Source organism: Ornithorhynchus anatinus, chromosome 10, assembly GCF_004115215.2.
Source record: "Ornithorhynchus anatinus isolate Pmale09 chromosome 10, mOrnAna1.pri.v4, whole genome shotgun sequence".
In the NCBI taxonomy this organism is placed as follows: Eukaryota; Metazoa; Chordata; class Mammalia; order Monotremata; family Ornithorhynchidae; genus Ornithorhynchus; species Ornithorhynchus anatinus.
In genome coordinates, this window is record NC_041737.1 from 53,665,484 (window position 1) to 53,692,453 (window position 26,970).

At 53.1% G+C, this 26,970-nt stretch overlaps 3 protein-coding genes and 1 long non-coding RNA gene across 6 annotated transcripts; 1 reads left to right on the forward strand and 3 right to left on the reverse strand.

Moving 5' to 3' along the window:
• Positions 1–698: 698 nt before the first annotated feature.
• LOC103165855 lies at positions 699–4,383 on the reverse strand. The gene is made up of 3 exons (XM_007657945.3): positions 4,209–4,383; positions 2,501–2,663; positions 699–1,273 (listed from the first exon to the last, which is right to left on the reverse strand). The coding sequence occupies exons 1-3, from the start codon at positions 4,381–4,383 to the stop codon at positions 850–852; spliced, it is 762 nt and encodes a 253-aa protein (XP_007656135.1). The 3' UTR covers positions 699–849.
• A 3,165-nt stretch (positions 4,384–7,548) lies between these two features.
• Positions 7,549–9,816, reverse strand: LOC103165854 (DELTA-actitoxin-Oor1b-like). Its single transcript, XM_007657944.3, has 2 exons — positions 9,287–9,816; positions 7,549–8,107 (listed from the first exon to the last, which is right to left on the reverse strand). Exons 1-2 carry the CDS (start codon positions 9,682–9,684, stop codon positions 7,687–7,689), a joined length of 819 nt encoding a protein of 272 aa, XP_007656134.2. The 5' UTR covers positions 9,685–9,816; the 3' UTR covers positions 7,549–7,686.
• A 1,575-nt stretch (positions 9,817–11,391) lies between these two features.
• LOC114814543 (DELTA-thalatoxin-Avl1a-like) lies at positions 11,392–14,886 on the reverse strand. Its single transcript, XM_029072842.2, has 2 exons — positions 14,698–14,886; positions 11,392–12,231 (listed from the first exon to the last, which is right to left on the reverse strand). Exons 1-2 carry the CDS (start codon positions 14,796–14,798, stop codon positions 11,808–11,810), a joined length of 525 nt encoding a protein of 174 aa, XP_028928675.1. The 5' UTR covers positions 14,799–14,886; the 3' UTR covers positions 11,392–11,807.
• Positions 14,887–20,732: 5,846 nt separating this feature from the next.
• LOC120637980 lies at positions 20,733–26,419 on the forward strand. Of its 3 annotated transcripts, none has more exons than XR_003762478.1 (4): positions 20,733–21,137; positions 24,260–24,365; positions 24,631–24,717; positions 25,774–26,419. It is a non-coding gene; the product is annotated as an uncharacterized LOC120637980 (long non-coding RNA). The 3 variants fall into 3 exon arrangements; XR_484859.4 differs by lacking the exon at positions 25,774–26,419 and adding an exon at positions 25,545–25,766; XR_484860.4 differs by lacking the exons at positions 24,631–24,717; positions 25,774–26,419 and adding an exon at positions 25,545–25,766.
• Positions 26,420–26,970: the final 551 nt, after the last annotated feature.

Sequence of the window (26,970 nt, forward strand, 5' to 3'; positions counted from 1 at the left end):
ACTGTTCTGCTCCTGGCACGAGGATGGGGTGATCCTTTATCTGGGGCCATCCTCCTCCAGGGAGTATGAATCGAGGGGCCCACGGTTCTCGGGTTGGCACCTGGAGATGCGGAGTGTGTTCGTCCGGGCCTCGCCTGCTAGATTGGTTAAGTGCCACTCAGAGCCCTCCTCGTCATTCTTCCGCCGTATTCCCCTTACAGCCTCAGACCCCATCCCTTTGCACCTTATTGAAAAAATTCCCCCTCCCTTTCCCTTTTTTCCCTCCCTGACTGCCATCTTCAACTGTGAGCTCTCCAGTGGCTTCTTCCCTACTGCTTTCAAACATGCCCATATCTCCTCTGTCCTAAAAAGACCCCCTCCTTTGACCCCGTGGCTCCCTGCATGGGAATGTTTGAAAGCAGTGGGGAAGAAGCCATGGGAGAGCGAACAGTTGAAGATGGCTGTTAGGGTGGGAAGAAGGGAGGGGGCGAGTGTTTTGGAAAGATGTGGGCAGGAACGCGTCTACCAATTCTGTTATACTGTCCTCTCCCAAGCGCTAAGTTTGCTTGTATCCGTCGCAGCATTTAGTACTCACCTGTGCTAGGCAGCGACGGCCCTCCATGGGGGCCCCGCATCCATTCTAAGCTTCCTCGCTTTATCTCTTCCACGACTGGCGCCTACAGTACCCCAGTGCTTAGTATAGTGCCCGGCACATAGGACGCGCTTAACGGATACTTTAATAATTAGTAGTAGTATTATTCTGAAGAGGGAGCGGGAGCGAGAGCAGCAGGAGAGATCGAGGGTAGGCCGAAGAAAGGGCCAACGTCCAGTCACAGCCTCGGGGGATCGGTGGGACTCGGGTTGGTCTGTCTACCACCTGGAATCCACCTCCACCTTGATCACGGCCTTGGCGTCGTTGGACATGGTGGCCAAGGCCCGGATCCCTTTTGCCTTCAGAACCAGGGGCTCCTGGATGGAGCTTAGTTTCCTCTTGACCACCTTGATCGAGCCCTGCTTCCTCTCGTTGTAGATGTGATCATAGAGGGTGTCCAGCTCCGTGCCCTCCATATCCCGCTGGTAGAAGGCCAGGGCAAACTCTATGTAGTACAGGTTGTAGTCGTAGGGGTTGGAGAACAGGATGGCCAGGTTGAGGTCTACCCCGATCTTGTAGACCAGCAGCCCCACGCTCCCTCGGGGGGAACCGACGGTTTTCACGAAGATGCAGTGCCTCTTGGTCTTCGGCGGGATGATGTGGCTGGAGGGGAGGTGAGTGTGGCCGCTGTAGCAGTAGGTCCTGCGGGGAGACAGACAGAGAGGGGAAGGGCAAAGACCACCTTAGAGACCATTTGGGTACCTGCCCATTGGTCTCCAGAGCAATCAATCAGTCAATCAGTTAATAGTATTTACTGAACGCTTACTGGGTGCAGAGCACTGTACTAAGTGCTTGTGCTTCCCCGGAAGTGCAGGTGAAGAGTGGGAAGAAGAGACTTGTCCTACTCAGGCCCTCAGAGACATCATCTCCTCCCCTGATGAGACAACCCCACCCTTTGATTGCCCCTTCCCCGTCATCTTGGGCTGGGCCCGTTTCTGGGTCCAGAAGGGCGGGAGCGACAGCCAGGGGCTCCTGCGGAGTCCGCGGGACCCCCCGGGGTCCGCCCCAGGCTCAAGGACTCAGACCTCTGGACCTGCAAGACCACCCCGTCCCGGGCCGACCGGTGACAGGGAGCCCAGGGCCGCATCGGCGACGTCGTCCTCTGGGAGATCGGGGTCAGGTGAGCTGAGCTGCGGCCGGGGGCAGAGCATCTGGCCCGGAGATCGGGCCGATGGGAGGGAAGGGGGGAGACGCCGGCACACCCCACGGCAACCGGTGGAAGTGGGGGCAGCTGGGGCTGGGCTCTGAAGCTGGAAGTTCTGGGGGAGGCAAATAGTGGGACGGTAAAGTTGGCCGTCCCCCTGGGGAGGGAGAAATAATGTGCTGCAGAGATCTGGCCTACAACAACGCCTGTGACATCTCGTGTTGTCTGAAAACCGGCATGTCAAGGAAGAAAACACTTCTGAGAGGGTAGGGTGTCAGCCACCCTCCCCGTCGGCTCGGAGACCAAGAGAAGCCAGAGAGGAGGCGTCCAAAGATTCGACCGCAGGGGAGGCGGAGGGTCATGTGTGCATTTTTCCGTGCATCAGTTGTGTGAGTACGATCTGTGTGTGGGTGTGTGGTGTCTCTGTCTCGGCTCCCCTGTCCCATAGGACTTAACTAACTCCTGACCTTCCCTTTTAGACCTCAGGAGTCCCCCCGCTCCCCAGCCAGTCACCCCCAAGCTGAAAGTTCTTCCTTTGGCCTCACTCGATCCTCTATGCTGAAAGGTGGGGCGGCCTCTTCTCTCTGGGGGAGCGGCCCTGCGCTGGACTCGTCTGGGAGGTGACCGGGGTCACCCCGCCCCTCCTCGGGGTGGGCCGGGGTCCGGGACGGGATGGGAGCACCCCGGACCAGATAGACCGGAGAAGCCCAGGGAACGTTCCTCACCTGACAGAGTGAAACAATGGTCGTGCCGTTGGTGACCTCAATCCCCACACATCGCCCGAAATCCATCTGATGGACCAGTTGTTCGATGGACTGCTCCATGTCGGCCTCTCCTCGGGGGGTCCCGCCGGGCATGCGGGGCGGTGGACGAGGGCTCTGTGAGGGACTGAGGGAAGGGACCCCACCCTCAGCCTGTTATAACCTGCAGGGCTGAGGAGGAGGAGCCGGGAAGACTCCTCTCTTTCCCCCCCCCCCTCCTTTCCTCCCCCACCCTTTTCCTCCTTCTCCTCCCCTTTCATTTCCTGGTTTCTGCATCCTGGGAGCTTGGCCAGGAGAGATATGATCTGATCCGGAGAGGCCCTGCCTGGCAGCTGGAGTTGAGGAGCTAGGGGAGAGGGCATGTGGGATAATAATATCACCAGTCATATTTATTGAATGCTCGCTATTAATGTACTATTATTACTATTTCAATTACTACAATTACTACTGCTGCCAATAGTATTTATTAGCCCTCACTAGAGGCCAAGCACTGTAGTGAGCGCTGAGGAAGATAAGCAGGTTGGACACCGTCTCTGTCCCACATGAGGCTCACGGTCTAAAGAAGAATGAGAACTAGTATTGAATCCCCAATTTACTCGTTCATTCATTTGATCATATTTATTGAGTGCTTACCGTGTGCAGAGCACTCTACTAAGCGCTTGGAAAGCAAAATTCGACAACAGATAGAGACCATTCCTACCCAACGGGCTCACAGTCTGGAAGGGGGGAGACAGACGACAAAAACAAACGAGACAAGTGGACAGGCAGCACCATTTTATAGATGAAGAAACCGAGTCACCAGAGAAGCAGCCTCGTCTACTGCATAGAGCACAGGCCTGGGAGTCTGAAGGACCTGGGTTCTAATTCCCCCTCTGCCCCTTGTCCACTGTGCGACCTTGGGCAAGTCACTTCACTTCCCCGGGCCCCAGTTACATCATCTGTAAAATGCAGATTGAGACAGTGAACCCCATGCGGGACAGAGACTTGCTTGTATCCACCCCAACGCTTATTACAATGCCTGGCCTATAGTAAGCGCTTAACGAATACCCTCATTACTATTATTAACGCCAACCTCCTATCTCGTCTATCTCAGCCCCAAGCTTTGTACTTTCCAAACGTTTAGTACAGTGCTCTGCACACAGTAAGTGCTGAATAAATACGATTGAGTGAATGAACGACTCTGTTGCCCATGGCCTACCTCTAGTATAGAACACCCCCCACTTCAGGTCCGACAGACGATCACTCTCGCCCCTTCCAATATCTTACTGAAGACACACCTCCTCCAAGAGGCCTTCACTGACTAAGCCCTCATTTCCTCTTCTCCCACTCCCTTGTGTAATTACACTTGGATTTTCTCCCTTTATTCATCCCTCCCTCAGCCCAATAAAACTTAGGTATATAGCCATAATTTATTTATTTATCTCAATGTCTGTTTCCCCCTTTAGACTGTAAGATTGCTCTGAGCAAGGAATAAGAATAATTGTGGTATCTGTTAAGTGCTTACTAAATGCCGGGCACTGTACTAACTGTTGGGTGGGTGTGAGTGCCCGATACACGGTTCGCATTGGTACCGGATGGAAGTGGACGAGATACGGTGCCCGAAGGTACCGGTGATGCGAGGCAGGCGAAAGTTACATTTCATGAGCAGATTTAATAGGGAAGTGACACTCACAAGCCGATCGGCGCAGGGAGATGGGGAAGGCTGCCCGGGAGGACCGCAGGGAGAACAGCAGACCGACTATCGTATCAGCCAGGTTGGCATCTGAATAGTCACACCCCGATCGGTGCAGGGAGACCCAAGCGTAGCTGCATGGGGGAGCCTCAGCGGCACAGAGGACGGTCTGCATGGCCGGACACCGGCGCTCTCAATAGCAAGGGAGAAGCAACACATTTTTCTAAGCTGTGCTGGCATCACACACAACAGTAGAGGAGGTGGAGATGATCTCTTAGTACGGTGCTTTGCACACAGAAAACGCTCAATAAATACGATCGAATGGAATAGGAGTATCCACCCAGCCAGATCTGGCATTTTTCCCAGAGTCCTGGTGTTTGTCTTTGTTCTTGCTCTAGGAGATAAGGATGACATTCCCGGAGTTGGGCCATTCTGCACCTGGCGCGGGGATGCGGTTATCCTTTATCCGGGGCCTTCCTCCTCCCGGGAATATGAATCGTGGGGCCCACAGTTCTCGGGTTGGGCACGGGAGATACGGGGTGTGTTCGTTCAGGTCTCGTGCACTAGATCGGTTAAGTGCCCCTGAGAACACTCCTCGTCATTCTTCCGCCGAATTCCCCTTACAGCCTCCGACCCCATTCCTTCGCACCTTATTGAAACACTTCCCCTTCCCCTTTTCCCTCCCTGACCGCCATCTTCAGTGGTGAGCTCTCCACTGGTTTCTTTCCTATTGCTTGCAAACATGCCCTTGGCTTCCCTGTCCTAAAAAAACCCTCCATTGACCCATGGCTCCCTCCATGAGAGCAGTGGGGAAGAAGCCATTGGAGAGCAAACCGTTAGGGCGGGAAGAAGAGAGGGGGCAAGTGTTTCGAGGGGATGTGGGCAGTAACGTGACTACCGGTTCTGTTATAGCGTCTTCTCCCAAACGCTTCGTTTGCTCGCATCCACCTCAGCACGTAGTACGTTACTCGGCACATAGTAAGCACTTAACAGATACCACAATTAAGACTACAGTACTCTGCACACAGTAAGCGCTAAATAAACGCATGATTGCTTGAGTGTCTGTGAGCTGGGACTGTCACCGTCAAAAGAAAGGGCAAACCGGGAGAGAAACACTGAGGCCTAGTGGATATAGCCCAGGCCTGGGAGTCAAAAGGACCTGGGTTCTAATCCCGGCCCTGCCACTTGTCTGCTGGTGACCTTTGGCAAGTCACTTCCCTTCTCTGTGCCTCAGTTCCCTCATCTGCAAAATGGGGATTAAGACTGTGAGTCCCATGTGGGATTTGGACTGTGTTCAACCTGATTAGCTTGTATCTATCCCGGTGCCTAGCACATAGTAAGAGCTTAATAAATATTGCCCTCCTGCCCCCAACAAAGAAAATGGGTGCAAATAATAGTTTAAACAAAAAAAGGGGCCAGAGCTCTGGCCAAGTCAGAGAGGGCATGATTTAGGAGGGGATGTTTGGAGCTGCAGTTGTTGGATGGCTACGGTCTGGACTGTCCAGGTGGTGGGGAAGAGCACGGGCCTGGGAGTCAGAGGACCTGGGTTCTAATCCCAGCTCTAACACCTACCTGATGTGTGATAGTCTGTGGGTCCCGTGTTGGTCAGTCAGTCAAATTTATTAAGCACTTACTGTGTGAAAAGCCTGTACAAAGCACTTTGGAGAGTACGATAAAACATAGACACGATTCCCCGCCCACAGTGAGGGAAGGGAATGTGTCTGACCTGCTGAACTTGTATCTACCTCAGAGCTTACCATAATGTTTGACCCAGAAAGCGCTTAACAAATATCATTAAGGAGAAATTCCTTCCTTCTCAGGATTGCACCTGGAGAGTTTCCGGTACTGTACCAGCCTCAGATATGGGAGGGAGAGTCCAGCAGAGGCCTACCCATTCCAATCCTAGCTTGGGCAGTGGGTAGTGAGTGGAAAGAAATCCACTATAAGTCAAAACTCACCTGTGCAGGGAAATAGAGGCACGGGAGAGAGTCAAGGGCAGAGACTCAGGTTTACAGCATGGAAGGAGGCAACGGTAAACCACTTCTGGATTTTTACTAAGAAAACTCTACATATCCACTTCCAGAATGACTGCACGTGGAGAACGGGGAGTTCTGGGAGAGATGCGTCCTTGGAGTCGCTATGGCCGGACGACTAGACGGTTTAAGACGAGACACGAGGTCGCTTCGCTTCTCTGCGCCTCAGTTCCCTCATCCGCAAAGCGGGGATTCAATACCTGTTGTCCCTCCTTCATTACGTGGGACCAGATGATCCGGTCTCTACCTGTAAGTGCCCAGGATATGGTTTGCAGCGATACCAGACGTAAATGTCCACGATACGGTTTGTGAAGGTACCAATAATGCAAGGCAGGAGAAGGCTACGTTTAATAAGTCGATTTATTAGGGAAGCAGTGTTCACCCACCCGATCGGTGGAGACGCGGACGCAGCTGCCCGGGAGGGCCACAGGGAGCCCGACAGACCCACAGCCGTTATCAGTTAAGGTGGCGAATCAATGGACCGAGCATAGTGGCCCATTTAAATGGGAACTGAAATGATGGAATGATCCAGAAGAGCATGGCAGGGATAAAGTTGGAAAATGAGGATAAGAATCAACCAACATAGTAGCGGCTAGAACGCGTACACAAATATTGGGGGGCGATGCCGGACATCGGTATCGGGAAAGGGGGGATGGTGCATTTCAAACATACCCTTTGTTGTCTAGAAATCCTCACATGCTAGACCATCCCCTGGGGAAGAGATGTTCCTATCGCTGCCTTCCTCACAGGATCTGGGAGTGTGCCTGACCTGATGAACTCGTACCTACCCCAGTGCTTAGAGCAGTGCTTGACACATAGTAAGCGCTTAACGAATACCATTAAATAGATTAATAATAATGATAATGATGGCATTTGTTAAGCGCTTACTATGTGCCAAGCACTGTTTTAAGCGCTGGGATGAATATAAGGTGATCAGGTTGGCCCACGTGAGGCTCGCAGTCTTCATCCCCAGTTTACAAGATAAGGTAACTGAGGCACAGAGAAATGAAGTGACTTGCCCAAAGTCACACAGCTAAGTGGGGGAGCGGGGATAAGAACCCATGACCTCTGACTCCAAGCCTGGGCACTTTCCACTGAGCCATGTGGCTCCCACTTCCCTCGCTCCCCTCTCGGGATGGCACCTGGAGAGTTTCCGGTCCTCTTCCAGGCTCGGCTACGGGAGGGGGAGTCAAGCAGAGGCCTGTCCATTCCATTTCTGGCTTGGGCTGTGACTAGGGAGGGGAAGGTAATCTGCTCCAAGTCAAAACTCACCTGGGCTGTGCTTAGCCCAGTGCTCGGCAAATAAGAAGCGCTTAACAGACATTTTATTAGTAGTAGTAGTATTCTGAAGAGGGAGCGGGAACGAGAGCAGCAGGAGGGATCGAGGGTAGACCGAAGAAAGGGGCACAGCCTAGGGGGATCGGTGGGGTGGGGTGGTCTGCCTATCAAAGGGGACCGACGTGCACCCTGATCACGGCCTTGGCGTCGTTGGACATGGTGGCCGAGACCCGAACCCCTCTCTCCTTCAGGACCAGGGGCTCCTGGGTGGAGCCCAGCTTCCTCTTCGCCACCTTTAACGATCCCTGCTCCTTCTGTTTGTAGATGTGATCGTATAGGACGTCCAGCTCTGTGCCCGCCATATCTCGCTCATAAAGGGCCACGGCAAACTCTATGGAGTACAGGTTGTAGTCGTAGGGGTTGGAGAACAGGATGGCTAGGCTGAGGTTTAACCTGATCTTGTAGACCAGCAGCCCCACGCTCCCCCGGGGGGCACCGTCAGTTTTCACGAAGATGCAGTGCCTCTTGGTCTTCGGCGGGATGATGGGGCTGGGGGGGAGGTGAGTGTGGCCGCTGTAACAGTAGGTCCTGGGGGGGAGACAGGCAGTGAGGGGATGGGCGGGATCAATTTGGGGCACCCTCCCGTTGGCCACCAGAGCAATCAATCAATCGATCAATGGTATTTATTGAGCACTTACTGTGTGCAGAGCAATGTACTAAGCGCTTGCACGTCCCCGGAAATGCAGGGGAAGGGTGGAGAGAAGAGACGTCCTCCCCAGATCCGCAGTGATATCATCCCCGGCCCTGATGAGACCCCCCGGCCCTGCGCCCACCCCTTCCCCACCATCTCACTCCGGGCCTGCTTCCGGGTCCCGTGGAGCGGGAGCGGTAGCCGGCGGCACCTGCGGAGGCCACAGAATCCTCAGGGTCTGCCCCAGCCTCAAGGACTCAGGCATTTGGACCTTCAAGCCCACCCCGGCCCGGGGCTGACCGGTGACAGGAAGCCCAGCGGTGCCCGGGGCCACATTGGCGGCGTCACCCTCCAGGGGATTGGCGTCTGGTGAGCTGAGCTGCGGCCGGGAGATCAGGCCTGGGGAGGAGGATGTGAGGGAAGGGGGAGATGCCGGCACCCCCCTGGATAACTTGTGAGGGCTGGGGGCAGCTCGGGCTGGCCACTGAAGCTGGAAGTTCTGAGGGAGGTAGATAGAGGAAGGGTGAAGTCTGCATCCCCCCCAGATGGGGAGAAATAATGGGGTGCAGAGATGTGGCCTAGAGCGATACCTGTGACTTCGCCTCCTTTCCGAAAACATTTCTGAGAGGACAAGGCACCAGCCGCCCTCCCGTCGGCTCAGGGACCAAGGGAACTCAGAGAAGGGAGGCTTCTAAGGACCCGACTGTGGGGGAGTCGGAAGGTCACCTGTGCATTTGAGTGTGTACCCGTGTGCGTAAATTTGTGTGTGGATGTGTGTTGGCTCTGTCCTAGCTCCCATGTCCCGTAGGACTTAGCTAACTCCCGAACCTCCCTTAGAGACCTCAGACGTTCCCCATCTTCCCCCGTCAGTCGCCCTCGGAACTGGAAGTTCTTCCTTGGGCCCCACTGGATCCTTCGTGCTGCAACGGGGGCCTTTCCCCCCCGGGGGGGGGCGGCCCTGGGCTGGGATTCATCCGGGAATGAATCCCCTGCTCAGTGGGGTATGGAAGGGTGGAGGGTCTGGTTCTAGCACCCCGGGCCCGATTGGCCAGAGGAGCCCGGTGGAGCGTCCTCACCTGACAGAGTGAAACTCCAAGCTCATGCCGTTGGTGACCTCGATCCCCACACATCTCCTGGAATCCACCTGATGGACCAGCTGTTCGATGGTCTGCTCCATGTGTGCCTCTCCTCGGCGGTCCCTCCAGGTGCTTGGGGCAGGTGGACCAGGGCTCCGAGAAGGACTGAGAGAATGGACCCCACTCCCCCTCAGCCTGTTATAACCTGCGGGGCTGAAGGGGAGGAGCCAGGAAGCCTCCTCTCTTCCTCCCCCACCCTTTTTGTCCTCCTCCCCTTTCATTTCCTGGTTTCTGCATCCTGGGAGCAGGGCCAGGAGATAAATTTCCCAGTGTGGGGAGGCCCTGGCTGGCTCCTGGAATCGAGGAGCTGGGGGAGAGAGCGGGTGGGACAATAACATTATCAGTCGAATTTACTGAACTCTCACTAGTACTAATTCTATACTATTACCACCAGAGGCCAAGCACTGTAGTGAGTGCTGAGGGAGAACAGATATTGCATCCCCATTCTACTGTGGAGGAAACTGAGGCATAGTGAAGTTAATCATATTTATTGAGTGCTTATTATGTGTAGAGCACTATACTAAGAGCTTGGGAGAGTATCCATGATGCGAGGCACACAAAAGTGATATTTAATAAGTAGATTTATTAGGGAAGAAATACCCACATCCTGAACAGAGTGGAGAGACCCAAGAATAGCCGCACGTGGAAAGCTCAGAGAACCCAAAGGAGGGTCTTTACAACTGGCTATAAGGGCGGTCTCGAGTGCAACGGGGTAGCGGCACATTTTTCTAAGCTGTGCTGGTTTCACACGCAGCAGTAGAGGGGGTGGAAATAAGAGATTAGTACAGTGCTTTGCACAGAGTAAGCACTCAATAAATAAGATTTAATGAATTATGGGCGCGTTATTACCTTGGGAAGTATGCTCTCTTCCCTGTCCTAAAAAAAACCCGTCGCTTGACGCCACGGGGTCCTCCATGACCATGTTTGAAAGCAGTGGGGAAGAAGCCACCGGAGAGCAAACAGTTGAAGAAGCTGAAGGGTGGAAAGAAAGGAAGGGCAAAGTGTTTTGATAAAGTGTGGTCAGAGACGTGTCTACCGACTCCATTATATTATCCTCAACCAAGCGCTTAGTACAGTGCTCTGCACACAGTGAGCGCTCAATAAGTGTGATTGGTTGAGCATCTGAGAACTGGGAGCGTCACGGTCATCAGAAAGAGTGACGTGGGAGAGAAGCGCTGAGGCCTGATGGATAGAGCACGGGCCTGGGAATCAAAGGACCTAAGTTCTAATCCTGGCTCTGCGGCTTGTCTGCTGGGTGACCTTTGGCAAGTCACTTCACTTCTCTGTGCCTCAGTTACCTCATCTGTGAAATGGGAATTAAGGCTGTGAGCCCCACGGCCTGTGTCCAGCCTGATTAGCTTCTATCTACCCCAGCGCTTACCAAAAAAACCCCAAAATGGGTGCAAAGAATAGTTTAATTACGACAAGTGTCCAGAGCCCCGGTCAGGTCAGAGCGGGCACAATTTGGGCGGGGGCAGTTGGAACTGCAGACGTTAGATGGCTAAGAAGGACTGGACTGTCCAGGAGGTGGGGAAGAGCACGGGCCTGGGAATCAGAGGACTTGGGTTTGAATCCCGGCTCTGCCACGTGCCTGCTGCGTGACCTCAGGCCGTGAGTCCCATGTCGGTCAGTCCGTTGCATTCATTGAGCGTACTGTGTTCGGAACACTGTACTAAGTTCTTTGGAGAACACAATAGATTGACAAACAGAACCATTCCCCGCCTACAGTGAGGGATGGGGATGGTATCTGACCTGACGAACCTGTATCTCCCCCAGCCCTTGGAGCAGTGCTTGGCACATTGTAAGCGCTTAACAAGCACCATTAGGCAGATGAAGTCACTTCGCTTCTCTGAGCCTCAGCTCGCTCATTCGCAAAGTGGGGATGTGATACCTGTTGTCCCTCCTCCTTAAAACGTGAGCCCCACGTGGAACCTGCTGATCTCCTCTCTACCTCTAAGTGCCCAAGACGTATCTCACGGCAATACCGGACATAAGGCCCCGCCATATGGTTCGTGAAGTTGCCAGTGATGCGAGGCATGCAGAAGCTCGTTTAATAAGTCGATTTATTAGGGAAGCAATGTTCACACCTAACCAGATCATCTAATAATAATAATGGGGTAGATGCCAGGTAATCAGGTTGGACACAGTCCCCGTCCCACACGATGCTCTCTGTCTTCATCGCCATTTTACGGTTGAGGTAACTGAGGCTCAGAGAAGGGAAGCGACTTGCCCAAGGTGACACAGCACAGAAGCGGCAGAGCCGGGATTAGAACCCACGTCCTCTGAATCCCAAGCCCGTGCTCTTGCCACTAGGCCATGCTGCTTCTATTCTGAAGAGGAGGCGGAAACGAGAGCAGTGGGAAGAATCGAGGGTAGACCAAAGAGAGGGTCACCGTCCTGTCACAGCCTAGGGAGATCGGTGAGCCTTGGGATGGCCTGCCCCCTTTCAGACACGGACCTTCTATTTCAAGGGATCCACGTGCACCTTGATCACGGACTTGGCATCATTGGACATGGTGGCCGAGACCTGGAACCCTTTCTCCTTCAGGACCAAGGGCTCCTGGACATAGCCCAGCTTCCTCTTGATGAACTTGATCGAGCCCACCTTCCTCTCATTGTAGATGTGATCGTACAAGACGTCCAGCTGCAAGGCCTCCAAATCCTGCTCGAAGATGGCCACGGCAAACTCCACATAGTAGAGGTTGTAGTCGTAGGGGTTGGAGAACAGGATGGCCAGGTTGAGGTCTCCCCCGATCTTGTAGACGAGCAGCCCCACGCTCCCCCGGGCGGTGCCGGAGGTTTTCACGAAGACGCAGTTCTCCTTGGTCCCCGGCCGGACGACGGGGCCGGGTGGGAGGTGAGTGTGGCCGCTGAAGCAGTAGGTTCTAGGGGAGACAGAGAGAGGAAAGGGGCGGGCTACCTCAGAGGCTTCCGGAGAAGCCTGCGTTCCCACCGGAGAGGAGAAATAATGGGAAGCAGAGATCTGGCCTACAGCAGTGTCAGTCCCCAGTGACCTGGCCACTTTATTAAGAAAATTGACACTATCAGGCTTGATCTCCCTAAAATCTCTCCTGCCCCCTCTTCGACTCTTCCATCTTTCTCAGCTCTCTAGAGGCAATCTCCTGCCTTGTCTCAAAATCCACCCCTCCACCTGCATATCCGACCCCATTTCTTCACAACTTATCAAAACATTTGCCCCCTCCCGTCTTCCCTCCCTAACTGTCCGCTCTCCAATGGCTTCTTCCCCACTGCTTTCAAACATGCCCATGGCTCCCCCTCCTAAAAAAAATCCTCCCTTTACCCCACATCTCCCTCCAGTTACCTCCCCATGTCCCTCTTACCGTTCCTCTCCAAACTCCTCGAGTGATTTGTCTACACCTGCTGTCTCAAATTCCTCTCTTCCAAGTCTCTCTCGACCCCCTCCAATCTGGCTTCCGTCCCTTTAACCCCACGGAAACTGCCCTCTCAAAGCTCACCACGGATCTCCTTCTTGCCAAATCCAACGGCCTCTACTCCACCCTAATCTTCTTCGACCTCTCAGCTGCCTTCGACATCGTGGACCACCCCCTCCTCCCGGAAACAATATCCAACCTCGGCTTCACCGCCACCGTCCTCTTCTGGTTCTTCTCATCGCTCTGGCTGCTCATTCTCAGTCTCCTTCACGGACTCCTCCTCTGCCTCCCAACCCTTAACTGTGGGGGTCCCTCAAGGTTCATTTCTGGGTGTCCTATTCTCCATCTAAACCCACTCCCTTGGAGAACTCATTCGCTCACATGGCTTCAACTACCACCTCTATGTGGGTGACACCCAAATCTACGTCTCCAGCCCTGATCTCTCTCCCTCTCTGCAGTCGCGCTTTTCCTCCTGGCTTTAAGACATCGCTACTTGGATGTCTTCCAGTTTCCTGTAGCTTAACATGTCCCAAACAGTACTCCTTATTTTCCCTCCCAAACTCCTGTCCTCCCCCTGACTATCCCATCACTGAAGAAGGAACCTAAATTCTTTCTGTCTCAGAAGCCCGTGACCTAGGCATCATCCGTGACTCCTCTCTCTCATTCAACCCCCAATATTCAATCCATCACTAAATCCTATGGATTCCACCTTCACCTTCGCTAAACCTGCCCTTTCCTCTCCACCCAAACTACTACCTTGTTAATATGATCACTTAACCTCTCCCGCCTTGGTACTGCATCAGTCCCCTCGCTGTCTTCTCAGCCTCCCAACTCTCCCCACTCGTCATTCACTCATTCATTCCTTCGTATTTATTGAACGCTTACTGTGTGCAGAGCACTGTATTAAGCTCTTGGGAGAGTACGGTACAACAGTAAATAGTCACAATCTCTGTCCACGACAAGCTCACAGTCTAGAGTTGGCATCAAAGCAAATAAATAAAATTACCGATATGTACATAAGTCCATACTTCATTCTGCTGCTCAGATCGTTTTTCTACAAAAGCGTTCAGGTCATGATTCCCCACTCCTCAAAAGCCTCCAGTGGTTGCCAATCCACCTCCTTGGCAAAGAAAAATTCCTCATCATTGGCTCTAAAGCAGTTCATCACCTGATCCCTCCTATCTCACCTGGCTACTCTCCTACTACAACCTAGCCCACCCATTTCACTCATTTAATGCTAACCATCTCACCGTACCTTGCTCTCGTCTATCTCGCCACCGACACCTCGCCCGCATCCTTCCTGCTGCCTGGAACGCCCTTCCTCCTCAAATCTGACAGACAATGACTCTCCCTCCCTTCAATAAGGCTTTGAAGGCACATCTCCTCTAAGAGGCCTTCCCTGACTAAGCCCCACTTTACTCTTCCCCCACTCTCTTCTGCTCAATCGATATGATTAAATGGATGACGTCCTGTCCAAAAACAGCACTTCTAGGAAGAAAGCATTTATGAGAGGGCAAGGGGCCAGCCAGCCTTCCCGTCGGCTCAGAGAACGGAGGCTTCCCAGGACCCGACTGCAGGGGAATCAGAGAGTTGTATGTGCAACTGTGTGTGTCTATGATATTTGTGTGGGTGTGTATTGGTTCTGTTTTGGCTCCCATGTCCAGCAGGACTTAACTAACTCTGGACCTTTGAGACCTCAGGCATCCCCCCCAGCCCTTCCCGGTCAGTCGCCTCTGGTTCTGAAAGTTCTTCCTTTGGTCTGACTCAATCTTTCATGCTGTATCGGGGGCCTTTCCCCCCGGGGGTGTCCCTGGGCTGGGATTCATCTGAGAGGTGACCGGGGTCACCCCTGCCCCTCTTCAGGATGGGCCGGGGTCCAGGGCGGGATGGGAGGGTGGAGGGTCCGGTTCTAGGACCCCAGGCCAGATAGGCCGGAGAAACCCAGGGGAGCGTCCTCACCTGGCAGAGTGAAGCTCCTTATCCGTGCGGTTGGTGACCTCGATCCCCACGCATCGTCCGGAATTCAGCTGATGGACCAAGTGTTCGATGGTCTGTGCCATGTCTGCCTCTCCTCGGGGGTTCCCCGGGCACGTAGGGCCGGTGGATGAGGGCTCTGTGAAGGACTGAAAGGACGGAACTCTCCCACAGCCCGTTATAACCTTCCAGGGCTGAGGGGGAGGAGCCAGGAAACCTCTCTCTCCCCACCCCAGCCCCACTTCCTTCCCCTACCCTTTTCCTCGTCTCCTTTTATTTCCTTGTTTCTGCAACCCTGGAGCAGAGCCAGGAGAGAGATTCTCTGCTCTGGAAAGGATCTCACTGGCCCCTGCAGTTGAGGAGCCTGGAGAGAGAACATGTGGGACAACATTATTATCAGTCATATTTATTGAGCGCTCACTAGGATTATCGCTACTGGTGGTAGAATCTGTTAGCACTCGCTAGGGGCTAGACACTGTAGTGAGCACTGAGGAAGATAAACAGGTGGGACACAGTCTCTGTCCCACATGGGGCTCCCCATCTAAAGAAGAGTGAGAACCAGTATTGAATCCCCATTTTCCAGAGGAGGAAACTGAGGCATCAGAAGCAGGCTGGCCAAGCGGATACAGCACAGGCCTGGGAGTCCGAAGGACCTGGGTTCTAATCCCCGCTCTGCCATTTGTCCACTGTGTGACCGTGGGCAAGTCACTTCACTTCTCTGGGCCTCAGTTATCTGGAAAATGGGGATTAAAAAACTGTGAGCTTCACGTGGGACATGTCCAACCCGATTAGCTTGTACCTATCCCAGCTGTTAGTACAGTGTCTAGCTCATAGTAAGCGCTAACAAGCGCCATATAAAAAAAGTGAAGTGACTTTCCCAACGTCACCCAGCAGGTAAGCGGAGCAGGGATTAGAAACCAGGTCCCCTGGGTCCCAGATCCTTACCGGATGACTTTGGGGGAGGTTCTCATCAGGTGATTGAAAGGGGTCTGTCGAAGAAAACTTCACACACTCTTCCTTTGTATTCAAGCAGGTAAGTCAGAGACAACTTTATTTCTATCAGCCCTCGGAGCAGGCGGAGATTTACAGACAGAGTTTCCTCGACTAGTCAAGGTCAGCTCCACTCCATTAAAACAGAGTTTCCCTATATACGGAACTAGAGCATCCGAGCTTCTCTTTCATTCATTCGTTCATTCAGTCGTATTTATTGAGCACTTACTGTGTGCAGAGCACTGTACGAAGCGCTTGGGAGAGTACAGTTCAGCAGCAGAGACAATCGCTGCCCACAGCGGGCTCACAGTCTAGAAGGGGAGAGACAGACTTCAGAACAAGTAAACAGGCCTCAAGAGCATCAGTATAAATAGAATTCTAGATAGGTATGCACATCAGAACAAGTAAGCAGGCATTAATATAAATAAATAGAATTAAAGATATTTACATATATACACAAGTGCTGTGAGGTGGGGACGGGGTGGTAGAGCAAAGGGGGTGAGTCGGGGGCATGGGGAGAAGGGGAGCTGAGGAAAAGGGGGGCTTAGTCTGGGAAGACCTCCTGGAGGAGGTGAGCCTCCAGTAGGGCTTTGAAGGTGGGGAAGTCTTGTGATCGGAGAGCACAATTCACGACGCCTGCTTTAAGTTAGGCAGCAATAAATTCCCTCCTCAGGGCAAGTGACCCGTCCTACTCCATTCTCCTTAATAGTGATGATGGTAATAATAATTATAATAAGTGCCTGGCACATAGTAAGTGCTTAATAAATACTTCATTATTATTATTACTCTGCTTGTTAAGTACTTACTATATGCCAAGCACTCTTCTAAGCCCTGGGGTAGATACAAGTTAATCAGTTTGGACACAGTCCCTGACTTACATGAGACTCGCAATCCGAGGTCAGGAAGCAGATACCACTCCCTGCTTCTGATTCCACCCAATTTCCTGTGGTCCACCCCGGTGCTTGGAACAGTGCTTGGCTCAAAGTAAGTTCTTAACAAACACCACAGCTATTATTACTATTATTATTTTCATCTGATCAACCAGCCAAAGGTTTCGACCTTGACAAAGGAGGACTAGAGCTCCGCCCTGCCTCGGGAACCTTTCCAAGCCAATCTCCCTGATAAGACAGGCCGGATGAGCAAAAGGGGGAGGGTAGTCAATGTGCTCTCTTCAAGTAGCACGCTCAGTTGTACTTATGGGTAAGAAATGTGTTACCCAAGCGCTTAGTACAGTGCCCTGCACACGGTAAGCGCTCAATAAATACGACTGCCTCACTGGGTTTCTTGTCATGAGGAAATGCAGCACAACTAGAGGTAAAACAGCTCAGAGGAGTCCGTCAGAGAGAGAAGGAGCAAAGGCAAGACTCTGATCCCGGGATTTCCACAGGTTCATCCTGGAGACCGGAGGCAGAGTAACCTTCTGGAAGGGATGAGGAACTCCTCTAACGACTGGGGTGTTGAACAATGTAAGTAACACACCAAACGAGCAGCCTTTCTGGGGTCAAAATCTCCGTCACCTTGCCGGTTTTCAGTTTCTGCAAACTTGGATAGCTGCCAATCAGCCTGATTTACAAGAATTGGTAGACTTGTAGGAAATCTCCTCAGAGCAGTCACTTCCTTATGGACATAATAACTCTGTGTGTGGATGTGCATGTGTGCATAATAATAATAATTGCGGTATTTGTTAAGCGCTTACTATGCGTCAAGCACTGTTCTAAGTGCTGGGGTAGATATAAGGCGATCTGGTTATCCCATGTGGGGCTCACGGTCTCAATCCCCATTTTACAGTCGAGGTAACCAAGGCTCAGAGAAGTAGAATGACTTGCCCAAGGCCACATGGCAGATGAGTGGCGGAGCCAGGATTAGAACCCACATCCTCTGACTCCCAAACCCTTGTTCTTGCCACTAAGCCACGCTGCTTCATGCTGCATGTGTGTTGTGTTTCTGTAGGTTTCGGATATGCAACTTCTTTTCTTTAACTTTCAGGGAAACATCTTGGCCTAGTGGCCTAGAGCACGGGCCTGGGAGTCAGAAGGTCATGGGGGAAGCAGCGTGGCTCAGTGGAAAGAGCCCGGGCTTGGGAGCCAGGGGTCATGAGTTCGAATCCCAACTCTGCCACTCGTCAGTTGTGTGACCTTGGGCAAGTCACTTAACTTTTCTGTGCCTCAGTTACCTCATCTGTAAAATGGGGTTTAACTGTAAGCCTTAAGTGGGACAACCTGATTACCCTGTATCTACCCCAGCGCTTAGAACAGTGCTCTGCACATAGTAAGCCCTTAACAAATACCAACATTATTATTATTTTAATCCCCAAGGCAGTAACGTGCCCGTAACCCATAGTCCCGCTCCCTCAAATGTGCGTGAAACCAGCCCAGCTTAGAAAAATGTGCTGCTTCTCCCTTGCGATTCAGTCCCTCCATGGGAGGCTTCACAGAGAAGCGGTGTGGCATAACGGATAGACCCCGGGCCCCGGAGTCAGAAGGACCTGGGTTCTAATTCCGGCTCCGCCACCAGTCTGCTGTGTGACCTTGGGCAAGTCACTTCAATTCTCTGGGCCTCAGTTACCTCATCTGGAAAATGGGAGTTAAGAGCATGAGCCCCACGTAGGACAGGAACCGTGTCCAACCTAAGTAACTTGTATTTACTCCACCACTTACTACAGGGCCTGGTTCATAGTAAGGGATAAACAAATACTACACAAAAAAAGTACAGAAGCAGATACACACAGGCACCCCCCGACCTGGACCGACTCTGTCCAGGGATTCAGCATCCGATGAACGATTTGGGGGACGACGGGAACACTGGGGCAATTCCTGCGAAGGTGGAGTTGTGGGCCGGGGAGGGGGAGAGAAGAGAGGGATTTTACAGACTTGATTTTCCTGGACTGCCTGTGCTACAGTGTTCGACTCCTGGGCCCAGAGCAGCCCCCTCCCTCCCAAATCTCATAACGACCAGTCCCCTGCCTCTGGCAGCAAGGGCCCCCCCCCCATAACTGCTGTAGCTGCCCACTAGATTGATGAGTTTCTGAAGAGAAGGATGGAAGGAAGGAGGCAGAGCCGGAGATGGATGGCAGATGGGGTCTCTCTTTTCCAGCTGCAGCAGCAGGGATCCAGGGCAGCAGCGGGCCTAGTCTAGACTGGTGCTCCTGCGCCCCCTGTTGGCTTTAGATCTCTCGGTCGTCAGCTTGGGTCCCAGGACCCACCCGGCCACCCCCACTCCCAGCCTGGCCGGCCAGCGCTTAGAACAGTGCTTGGCACATAGCAAGTTCTTAACAAATACCATCATCATCATCATCACCACACCAAACACCAAACCTACTCAGTGCTGTCCCTTCCATAACCCAGCCTACAGACACGACCTCTCCTGACACACACTTGCACACGTCCCCACCTTCCCTTAGGGATCGTGATGGAAGCTAGTCCCTCAGATTCCCATAAGGGCCTGGGAATTGGCCTTTTTTAAACGATATTCGATCATAATAATAATAATAGTGGCATTTGTGAAGCACTTACTACGTACCAGACATCATATTAAGCGCTTGAGTAGAAACCAGCTAATCAAGTTGGACATAGTCCACGTCCGACGTCCAATCCCCATTTTACAGACGAGGTAACCAAGGCCCAGAGAGGTGAAGTGATTTTTTTCCCCAGGTCGCACGGCAGGCAAGTCTAATTCCCCCGGGTCCCCCCGCCTCTCAGACCCTTACCGGCTGACTCTGGAGGAGACGCTCAATGTGCGAGTGAGAGGGGTCTGGCAAAGAAAACTTCATGCACTCTGCGTTTGTGTTCAAGTGGGTATGTCAGAGACAGCTTTATTTCTGCTAGCTCTCGTAGCGTGCGGAGGTTGACGGAGTCTCCTCTATCAGGTCCACTCCACAGAGAACCGTTTCCCTATATACGGAAGTACAGCATTCCAGTTTTGCTTGTGATCAGAGACCACATTACATGATACATGCTTTAAGTCAGGCAGCGATAAATAAGCAATATATTTAAGTGCTTACTATGTTCCAGGGACTGTATTAAGCACGGGGATGGATACAAACAAATTGGGTTGGACACAGTCCCTGTCCCGCTTGGGGCTCATAGTCTCAGTCCCCATTTGACAGATGAGGTAACTGAATCACAGAGAAGTGAAGTGAGTTGTCTGAGGTCACGCAGCAGAAAAGTAGCGGAGGCGACATTGGAACCCATGACCCACTGACTCCCAGGTCCGTGCTCTATCCACTTCGCCAGGCGACCAGTCTCCTCATTCATAATGAGGAGGGTTCCCCTTGGCCTCCTCAGGCTTGGGTTCCGGGTCAGAGAGGTGAGCCCCATCTGGCGTCTAACACAGAGCTCTGTGCCTACAGGCTTTACTGCCGCGGGGCATCTCCGTGCTGCTCCCAGAATGGACCCATTCATTCAGTCAGTTCATTCAATCGTATTTATTGAGCACTTACTTGTGAAGAACACTGTACTAAGTGCTTGGGAAAGTCCAGTACAACAATAAATGAGCCCCATTCCCTGCCCCCATTGAGCTTACAGTCTAGACGAGCCCAAGGAGCCTTCACAGCCACGGTGGGAAGAGAGAGTGGTGAGATGATGATGAAGGTAATGAGAATAATCATTGTTATTATTGTACTTGTTAAGCATTTATTATGTGCCAGACACCAGTCCCAGCACTGGGTAAATACAATTTAATTAGGTTTGATACAGTCCCTGTCCCTCGTGGGGCTCACAGTCTTACTCCCCATTTTATAGGTGAGGTGAGGCCCAGAGAAGTGAGGTGATTTGCTTAAGGTCCCAAAGCAGACAAGTGGCGGAGCTGGGGTTCTAATCCTGTGTTCTATCCCCTTAGCCAAGTTGCGTACAGAGTGTGTGGATTAGGATACTTGCTCCCAACAACCTGGTTGGACCACCACAAGCACATGCATGCACACGCAGATGCCCACAAAGACACATACTCTGACAGAGGGGGATGACTTAGCTGGGAAGGTCACGGTCGCCGGAAGAAGGAATGCAGCGGGGAGGCGGGGGGGAGGGTGGCGAAGACTAGTTCCTCGGGCCGTCCCGTTCCGGCTCAGAGAGGGAGACCCTGGGATAGGAGCCGGCTGGGCCCCAGCTGCAGCTGCCAAGGGCGGACGCGCAGAAGGATTTCCTGGGGAGCTGGCCGGCGGGGCACGGAGCGAGAGCAGCAGGAGGGATTGAGGCCGGGCGGCAGAAAGGGCTCTCTCGAGCCGGAGGGAGAGTTAGACCGCAGCAGGAGAGAGCAAAGGGGAAGTAGGAAGGAGAACTTCCCGAAAGAAGACGAGGAAGGGGGAGGCAGGAGGCAGAGAAAGACAAAGAATTCCGAAGCCAACTCTCGAGATCGTCTTCACCCAATCCGATCACCAGCGATGCCCCAGATTGAAATCCAGTCGACGTCAGCCGTGGGAACAGAACAGGGGAGAGTGGGAGGTGAGTTCAGGGCTGGAGGAGAGTGGATGGCGGGGTCGGGGGAACGCGTAGAGGCAAGGCGGTGGACTATCGTCAGCTGGACGCTGGCGACGTCGCCTTCGGGGGGTTTGGCGTCCGGTGAGCTGAGCTGCGGCCGGGGGCAGGGCACCTCGCGGGCAGGGCACCTCGCCGGGAGACGGGGCCTGGGGGTGGAGAATGAGAGGGGAGCGGGGAGATGCCGGGACCCTCCGGGGCAAGCGGTAGGGGAGGGGAGCGGGTAGGGCTGGTTCCAGCCTCCTTAGAAACTCAACTGATGGTCAACTTGCTCTATGTGGACCCTGATGATGGCCTTCGTGTTGTTGGACATGGTGGCCGTGATCCGGATTCCGCCCTCCACCAGGAGCACAGAACGCTGGGAGTCACAGAGCTTCTCCTTGGCCACCTTCAGCCATTTCTTCTCTCCCCCCTTGAAGATTTGCTCGAAAAGGGCTTTTTCATCCTCGGTCTTCTCCTTGTTGCTGGAGAGGGCCACGGCCAACTCCACTTTGTAGAGGTGGTAGTTGAACGGGTTGGAGAACACGATGGCCAGAATGTGGTCCTCCATCTCGTACACCAACAGTCCCTCGCTCCCCTGGAAGGAGAAGTTTCTTTTCACAAAGATGCAGTTCCCCTTGGCAGCAGGAGGGATGATAGGAGTCGGAGGGGTGTGGGTGTGGCCGCTGTAGCAGTAGGTCCTGGGGGAGATGGAGAGAGGAAAGGCGGGGGGGTGGGCTGCCTCAGAGGCTTCCGGAGAAGCCTGCGTTCCCACCGGAGGGAGGAAATAATGGGGAGCAGAAATCTGGCCTGCAGCAGAGCCTGTGACATCGCTTCCCCATCCGAAAACAAGCAGTACAAAGGGAGGAAGCATTTCTGAAAGGGCGAGGCGCCAGCCGGCCACGCCACTGTCTCGGGGACCAAGAGAACTCAGAGAATGGAGGCTTCCAAAGACCCAGCGGCAGGAGAGGTGGACGGTGCTCGTGCATCTGTGTGTGGGTTTGTGTGTCCGCCTCTATGTGCGTATGATTTTTGTGTGGGTATTTGTTGGCTCTGTCTTGATTCCCATGTCCCCTAGGACTAACTTTGGACCCTACCTTTAAGACTTCAGGCGTCCCTCCCCTCCTCGGCCAGTAGCCCCCGGGTCTTCCTCTGGTCCGACTCAATCCTTCGTGCTGTAACGGGGGCCTCTTCCCCCCGGGAGCGGCCCTAGGCTGGGACTCATCGGGGAGGTGACAGGGGTCGCTCCTGGCCCTCCTCGGGGTGGGCCGGGCCGGGAGGATGGAGGGTCCGGTTCTAGGACCCCGGGCCCGATCAGCTGGAGAAGACTCGGGGGAGCGTCCTCACCTGGGGGAGCGGAGGACCATGCCCGTGCTGTTGATGACCTCTATCCCCACACATCGTCCGGCCTCCAGCTCGTGGACCAGGTGTTCGATGGTCTGCGCCATGTCTGCCTCTCCTCGGGGGTCCCTCTGCATGTGGAGCCCGTGGACGAGCGGGACGGGGAGGACAGAACCCCCTCCCGCCCACCACCGCTCATTATAACCTGCAGGGTTGAAGGGGAGGAGCCAGGAAGCCTCTTCTCTTCCTCCGTCCCTCCCCGCCCCTCAACCATTTTCCTCCTCCCCACTTTTCATTTCCTGGTTTCTGAGTCCCAGGAGCAGGACCAGAAGAGAAGTTCTCTGGTCTGGAGAGGCCCAGGCGGACCGCTGGAGTTGAGGAGCCAGGGGAGTTAGCGTGTGAGATAATAATATTATCAGTTGTATTTATTGAGCGCTCACCACTACTACAGGTATTTATTAGCACCTGCAAAGGGGCCAAGCACTGTAATGAGGAAGATAAGTAGGTTGGACACAGTCTCTGTCCCACATGGGGCTCACAGTCTAAGGAAGAATGAGAACTAGTATCGAATCCCCACTTTACAGGTGAGGAAACTGAGGCACCAGAGAAGCAACCTGGCCTAGTGGATAGAGCGCGGGCCTGAGAGTCTGAAGGACCTGGGTTCTAATATCGGCTCAGGGAGCGCTCAGTCTGGGAAGGCCTCCTGGAGGGGGTGAGCGCTCAATAGGGCTTTGAAGAGGAGGAGAGAGAGGGCTTGTGAGACAGGAAGGATTTTGGTGCTGTCTAACCAAAGTCAAGGGGAGGACAGGGTTTGGTAGGGAAGATAAGGAGCTCTGTTTTAGACACGTTAAGCTTGAGGTTACGGGAGGACAGGCGAGAAGAGATGACTTGAAGGCAGCAGGAAATGTGAGACTGCAAAGAGAGAGAGAGAGAGAGAGAGAGCGCAGCTGGAGACGTAGGTTTGGCAGGACAGCAACCGAGCTTCACCTGTGATCCAGCTCTTAGAACGGTGCTTAGCGCATAGTAAGCGCTTAACAAATACCATCATCATCATTATTATCATCGGAGGGCACAATACACGATACACCCTTTAAGTCAGGCAGCAATAAATTCCCTGCTCAGGTCGGGTGATCCATCCTGCTTCATTCTCCTCATTAAGAATAATAATGATGGTGATGATGGTGATAATAATAATTATAATCAGTCCCATGGTAGCACTTAAATACCACATTATTATTGATATTATACCCGTTAAGCACTGGCTATGTGACAAGCGCTATTCTAAGCATTGGGGTAGATATAAGTTAATCAGGTTGGACACATAGAAAAGCAGCGTGGCTCAGTGGAAAGAGCACGGGCTTGGGAGTCAGAGGTCAGGGGTTCGAATCCCGGCTCTGCCACTTGTCAGCTGTGTGACTGTGGGCAAGTCACTTAACTTCTCTGTGCCTCAGTTACCTCATCTGTAAAATGGGGATTAAGACTATGAGCCTCACGTGGGACAACCTGATTACCCTGTATCTCCCCCAGTGCTTAGAACAGTGCTCTGCACATAGTAAGTGCTTAACAAATAGCACCATTATTATTCCCTGTCCCACACGGGGCTCCCAGGCCAAGTAGAGGTAAGCAAACTCCACTCGGTGCTTCAGATCCAACCCAATTTGCTTGTATCCACCCCAGCGCTTAGAACAGTGCTTGGCACATAGTAAGAGCTTAACAGATACCACATTTTTTATTGCTGTTGTTGTTATTATTATTATCCGATCAACCAGCCAAGGGTTTTGACCTGGATGAAGGAGGATTAGCGCTCCATCCCACCTTGAGACCTCTTCTACGCCAATCTCCCTGATGACAGGCCGGATGAACAAAAAAGAGAGGGTAGGTGATCGTTACCTTCGAGTAGCGCGCTCAGCTGTACTTGTGGGCAGGGAATGTGTCTGTTTCTTGTTGTATCGTACTCTCCCGAGTGCCTAGTATAGTGCTCTGCACACCCTAATCGCTCAATAAATACGACTGACTGACGGACTGCTTGGTCTTCTTGTTATGAGGCAGTCCAGAGGGCCTAGAAGCAAAACAGCTCAGAGGAGACGGTCAGAGAGAGAAGGGGGGCAAACGTAAGACCGTGGCCACCGGCCTTTCACAGGTGGACCTGTGGACCGGAGACAGGGGGCTAATGGATGTCTTTTGGAGGGGATAAGGAACTCGTCTCTCAACTGGGACGTTGAACAATGTAAGTAACACACACAAAAAAAAACAAGTAGCCTATCTGGATCCATAGCCACTCTCTCCTTTCCTGACTGCCTGGTTTTCTTGTTATAGCAAGGCCCTGTAACCTGGACCGCTGCCAGTCAGGCTGGTTTTCCGGGAATTGATAGATTTGTCAGAATTCTCCTTTGAACAGTACTTCCTTAATGACCTAACTCCGTGCGTGGAATGTGTGTGTTTCTGTGGGTTTCAGATAAGCAACTTCTTTCCTTTATCTATTTTATTTTCAGTTTCACCTTTTTCTTGGGTTTTGTACTCTCGAGTAGTTCTTCTTTCCAAATTCCCTTTTGGTGCCTGTTTCTCCCCATCACTGCTCATTTGTTTCTCTCTTCAGCCCTGAATGTTATCTCTTCTGCCATATTTTGTCTCTCTTCTTCCCAACGTTCATCATTTTGCCTACTTTCCTTCCTCTGCTTCCTTGTCAGGGTGGTGGAATCTACCCTTTTCTTTTCCTCAAGAAGTCACTTTCCAAATAATAATAATAACAACAACAATTTATGTATTTGTCAATCACTTATCCTGTGCCAACCACCAAAGTAAATGCTGAGATAGGTGCACGAAGATGAAATTGGACACAGACCCTGTCCCGTAAGGGGCTCGTGGGCTGAGTAGGAGGGAGAGCAGGTATTAACTCCCCATTTTACAGATGAGGAAACTGAGGCCCAGAGAAGTTAAGTGACTTGCCCAAGGTCACACAGCAGGCAAGTGGCGGAGCTGGGATTAGAACCTAGGCCTTCCGCCTCCCAGGCCTGTGCTCCTAACGCTAGGCCACACTGCTTCTCTTGGTGCCAGGAAACAGAGATGGACAGACAGCTGTGCAACCCTGCCACTCATCGTGGCTCCCGGGGCCCTGCTCCCACCATGCCCCGGACCCTGCAGTCCGCGAGAGTTTAAGCCACTGCAGGGTGCTCTCCTGGGCTCTCTCTCTGCCAGTGGAATCCACCATCACTACCGCCTTCCCACGGCGACGCCCAGAGCCCTCGGTGTCCTGTGTCGGTCCGACTCGCTGTCTCTCCTTAAGCGGGCACCGGCTCACCTCCGTGGCACTGAGGACCGAACATCCCGGCTGACCCTGCACCACCCCGGTGGGACCGAGGACCGCGACCACAGCCCGTGCCACACCCGTGGACCTCCGGAAGGCTATGGTGGGCTGCGATCGTGACTGGACTCTGAACGGTGAGGAGTGTGAAATTCTGCTCCGGGATGAGAGGGTGGAGGGCCGGTTCTAAGACCCCGGGCTGAATCGGCCGGAGAAGCCCGGGAGAGCCTCCTCACCCGACAGAGCGAAACTCCATCACCGTGCCATTGGGGACCTCGATCCCCTCACGTCGCCTGGAATCCACCCGATGGACCAGGCGTCTGATGGACTGCTCCATGTCTGCGTCTCCTCGGGGGTCCCGCCGGGCACATGGGGCGAGTAGACGAGGGCTCTGTGAGAAACTGAGAGAACGGACGCCCCCTCAGCCTGTTGTAACCTGCAGGACTGAGGGAGAGGAGCCGGGAAGTTTCCTCTCTTCCGCCCTCCCTTCTTTTCCTCCACTGGTTTCTTTCTCCCGGGACCACGGCCAGGAGAGAAACTCTCTGGTCTGGAGAGGCCCTGGCTGGCCTCTGGAGTTGAGAAGCCTGGGAGAGGGCATGTGAGACGATAATATTATCAATCATATTTATTTAACACTCACTAGTACTATTACTAATAATAATGATGGTATTTAGTAAACGCTTACTATGTGCCAAGCGCTGTTCTATGCACTGAGCGCTGTTCTACTACTGCCAGTAGGATTTGTTAGCACTTACCAGAGGCCAAGCACTGTAGTAGGCGCTGACGAAGACAAGCAGGTTGGACACAGACTCTGTCCCACATGGGACTCATAGTCTAAAGAATGAGAACTAGTATCAAATCCCCATTTTACAGATGAGGAAACTGAGGCACCAGAGAAGCAGCCTTTCCTCCTGAAGAGAAAACGGGCCTGGGAGTCCTACTGGGATTTCCCGGGCTCTGCCACTTGTCAGCTCTGTGACCTTGGGCAAGTGACTTCACTTCTCTGGGCCTCAGGTCCCTCATCTACAAAATACATTCATTCATTTATTCATTCAGTAGTATTTAATGAGCACTTACTATGTGCCGAGCACTGTACTAAGCGCTTGGAATGTACAATTCTGCCACAGATAGAGACAATCCCTGCCCAGTGATGGGCTCACAGTCTAACGGGGGGAGACA